Here is a 4,323-nt window from a genome sequence, read left to right on the forward strand (position 1 = left end):
AATAAAAAAATTAAAAAAACTCAAATTATTACGCCTTCTTCGTCTTCTTCTTCTCTTCAAAACTATTTTTCTAAGAAAAGAAAAATCGATGAAACTTTTGAGTTAGGTAAGTACCTAAGTGTTGTTATTATTAATATTTTAGATTCTGAGCGTAGCAAAAAAATGTATTGATTTTACAATGATGTGTTTTTTTTTATTATTTTTTTTTTTTTGAGTCTGTCATCACATTTCAGAACAGTAAAAATGCTTTTATTTTATTCAATAGTACTTTTTCTGATAGGATTATTTTGGTTTTGGTATAACTAAAAGAAATGACCGTAGATATATGAAATTTTGTCTGAATATTTATATTAGTATTTTATGTAAGTACACCATAAGATTTTCAAAATACATATTTTGATATATTTTGAGCTGTTTATGGACATTTTCTGTTTCCAATTGTTTTATGTTTTTTTCTTTAGATGTCTATACAATTTTATTTGTTGGGTAAAAAATCTTGAAAATTTAATACAACGCTTCTGATATATTGTTGCAATAATAATTGAAAAAAAATATTAAAAATACATAGGCAAACATATTTTTTTATACGCATTTCAAGTTCAAATATTGGCAAGACACGTAAAAATCACGAAAATATGCAAATTATTTATAGATAAAGATACTTAAAAATGTCACTGAATGTTTATATTCTCATTTTCTATACACCATACAATTTTAAAAATATTTTGACACTTTTTGAGCTTTTTACGGATCATTTCAAATTTAATTTTTTTTTAGTTTTTTTCCTATAAATACCAATAAATTTTTATTTGTTGGGCCCAAAAGCTTGAAAATTTAATACAAGGCGCCTGATATATTGTTACAATAACAATTGAAAAAAAATAATTAAATATTATTAATATAATAAAAAATTATTACATATTAAAATCAATATTAACGATTTTGGTTATTTTGTTGTAATTTAAAAATATTATTCGTGCAATTGGAAATTTACCAAATAATACAAACATATTAAAAAATTAGGAGTGTCTGTTTCAACCAGTTGTGGAGATCAACGAAATGGTTCAAATTTGGTGGATAGTATTAAAAACATTCCAGGTAAATTATAAATCATAGGTATTATTATGGATTTTAATTTTTATGTTTTCTAAATAAATTAAATTTTGCATACAATTTAGAAGTGTCTGTTTTAACCAGTTGTGATGATGAGGGAAATGGTTCAAATTTGTTGGATAGTATTAAAAACATTCCAATGATACCAAATGATTTGGTAGAAAACCAATGTAAGAACATTTTATAAATGTATTTTCATTTGAGAATTCTGTCAATAAATTGTATTTTAACATTTTGTTTTAGTGCTTAAATTTGGAAATGATCCAGCAATCTTTAGTCATGTCAAAAAACTAAGTCCTGAATTTGTTGATCATTTTTTTAAAATTGGAGCAGCACAACCAACTGCACAAGAATTGGAAAATAGATGTTTTCCAAAAGACTCCCATGGTCGATCCTTCCATGAAAATTGGTACTGGAAGACAATACCCAATGGTGAAGTTGTACGTAGAAAATGGTTATCATATTCTTTGACTAAAAACAAATTATATTGCCTATTTTGTGCTTTATTTGGAAATAATTACAAAACAAACTGGGGAAAAGAAGGCTTTTGCAACTGGAAAAATGGAATACTAAAAATAGTTGTTCATGAAACTTCTGAAGCTCATATAATGGCATCTCTTAAAGCAACGTGTAAAGAAGCAGCTTTTCCTTTAATCAAATCATTAAACGAAAAAAAGAATGCAAATATTGTTTTTAATAAACAAATTATACATCACTTAATTGATATTACCTTGTTTCTTGGGAGGCACTGTCTTCCATTTCGTGGCCACAGAGAAGGGTGGAATGAAAAATTAACGGGAAATTTTAAAGATTTAGCTTTACTGTTGGCTAAATATTCTCCAGCGTTGTCAGCATATATTACTGAAGTTAAATTAAAGGGAAGAAAAACTAGCAATTTTTTGTCATGGCAACGCCAAAATCAATTCATTAATGCTATTTCTACAAATATTAAAAATACTGTACAAAAAGAAATTTTAAATGCAAGGTTTTTTAGCATATCGTTAGATACAACATTTGATATATCCAAAAAAGAACAAGTATCTGTAGTGATTCGGTATATTAATAAAGACTCAGAAAATTGTACAGTGAATGAAAGACTAGTAGCTGTACGAGAAACTGTGATGACTACAGGACAACAACTTTTTTTATTAATCGAAGAAATATTTAAAGAAATGAACATTGATTGGAAAACACATCTTATAGGCCAATCTTATGATGGAGCGGCATCAATGAGAGGTGTGTACAATGGTCTCCAGGCAATAATAAAACAACAAAATCCTTGTGCAACTTATGTTTGGTGCTGGGCACATCGATTAAGTCTTGTTATTGTAGATGCTGTTAGCAGTTGTACTGAAGCCAGAGATTTATTTGGTAATTTAGAAACTCTCTATGATTTTATCAGTAGTAGTAAAAAACGAATGAGTCTATATTCTGAATACCAAACTAAACGTTATCCTGGTAAACCTTTACGTAGGTTGAAAAGAGTCGACACTACGAGATGGTCATCACATTCTACTGCACTGCAAACTTTATTTTACACATATGACTCAATTTTAGATACATTGAACTACTTGCAAAATGACATTTCTTCAGATCGAATATGTTGTGTAAAAGCTAAAAGTTTATATGAATATATGTTATCAGAACGCTTTGTTTTAACTGCGTTGACATTCAAAAAAATGTTTGATATTACTAGCCCTTTGAGTTCATTTTTGCAAGGAAAAAATATTGATTTACTGGCCGCTGTTTCATATGTGAAAAGTGTTGATAAAAAAATTCTAACACTCAGAAGTGAAACGGAATTTCAAGTCTTGTTGAAAGAAAAAGAAGAATTTATAACATCAAAAAATGATGAGTTTGATATTACTCCTCTTATTCAAACTCGCGTGAGACGTAAAAAAGTTATGGCCGGAGATATGGCATTAGATGAACAGCCAAGTCAAAATCCAATTCAAAATTTTAAAATCAACACTTACATCACTATTATAGACATTATTAATACTCAACTATCAGAGAGGTTTAATGAAAGTTCAATACCTTTGATCAAAGATTTAGCTCTTTTTCAAAAGAAACGATTGGTAGAAATAACAAAATCAGGAAAAATTCCTGCTGATGCATTTAATGGTTTCGAACAAGTATATGGGAAATTTATAACTGCAGCAGATTTAAGAAGAGATTATATCCAATTTGCAAGTGTTTATATGGAATTAGAAAAATCTGTAACCCTACCAAACAAATAACACAAACAAAATCAAGACATTACAGATGTACTCTATTCTGATACAGAAAATGAACAAGATAGTGACGATGATAATTTTCACAGTGAAAATGTAGGAACTATACACACATTATACAATGTATGCTGTAAGACAGGATTAAATGATGTATTTCCTGCACTATACATAGCTCTTAGCATAGCTCTAACACTACCAATATCAAGTGCTTCGCCAGAGAGAGCGTTTTCAAAATTAAAGCTGATCAAAACACGTCTTCGAAGTACTATGTGCGAAGATAGGCTTGAAGGACTGATGATAATGTCTTGTGAAAAGGATGTTCCTGTTGATCCAGACAACATTATAAATGAGATGGCATCATACAGTTCAGTCTTAACAAAACTGTTAATTTAATTTTATGATTTAATAATATGCAATAAAATATAATTTGTTATCTATCGACTATCATTATAATTATTAATATTATTTGTTATTCTTTAATTAATTAAAACCTAAAATATATAGCATTTGATTACTATTTACTATTTATTTTGTTTGCATACTATTATTCAGTGATTTATTTGTTTCTTTATATTACTATAAAACAGGACATGGTCTAAAATCAACAAAAATGTATTTCGTGTACCTAGTTGGCTAGTTAACTTATAACTAAGAGTACTTGATATTTTCCAAACGCTTTATACATTGGATTGGATGGCTGTACCAACACGTAGTTTGCGGTATGGTATGGAATACGGGGTGTGAAAGTTTATTAAGTGAAAAATAAGAGGAGTAATAAGAGTTCAAAATAAAATATTAATCTCAAACGCGGTATGGCATATTTAAGAGTGTTGTGTGGGGGGCAAAGCCCCCCACGAGTTTGGTTTGTGTACGGGGGTGGTGGTCCATATAACTTTTTAAAATCAACAGCCCACCTTCTTAAAATATGGTTCGGCGCCACTGGTTGCTCCCCTAAGTGGGCTCCACCTTGTCAGGT

General features: G+C 29.1%; 1 protein-coding gene across 1 annotated transcript; it reads left to right on the forward strand.

The window, feature by feature from the left end:
• The first annotated feature begins 18 nt into the window (after window positions 1–18).
• LOC111030735 (zinc finger MYM-type protein 1-like) lies at window positions 19–3,791 on the forward strand. The gene is made up of 4 exons (XM_022310396.1): window positions 19–106; window positions 1,024–1,098; window positions 1,179–1,283; window positions 1,357–3,791. Exons 3-4 carry the CDS (start codon window positions 1,253–1,255, stop codon window positions 3,351–3,353), a joined length of 2,028 nt encoding a protein of 675 aa, XP_022166088.1. The 5' UTR covers window positions 19–106; window positions 1,024–1,098; window positions 1,179–1,252; the 3' UTR covers window positions 3,354–3,791.
• Window positions 3,792–4,323: the final 532 nt, after the last annotated feature.

This window comes from Myzus persicae, unplaced genomic scaffold (assembly GCF_001856785.1).
Source record: "Myzus persicae strain clone G006 unplaced genomic scaffold, MPER_G0061.0, whole genome shotgun sequence".
Taxonomy (NCBI): domain Eukaryota; kingdom Metazoa; phylum Arthropoda; class Insecta; order Hemiptera; family Aphididae; genus Myzus; species Myzus persicae.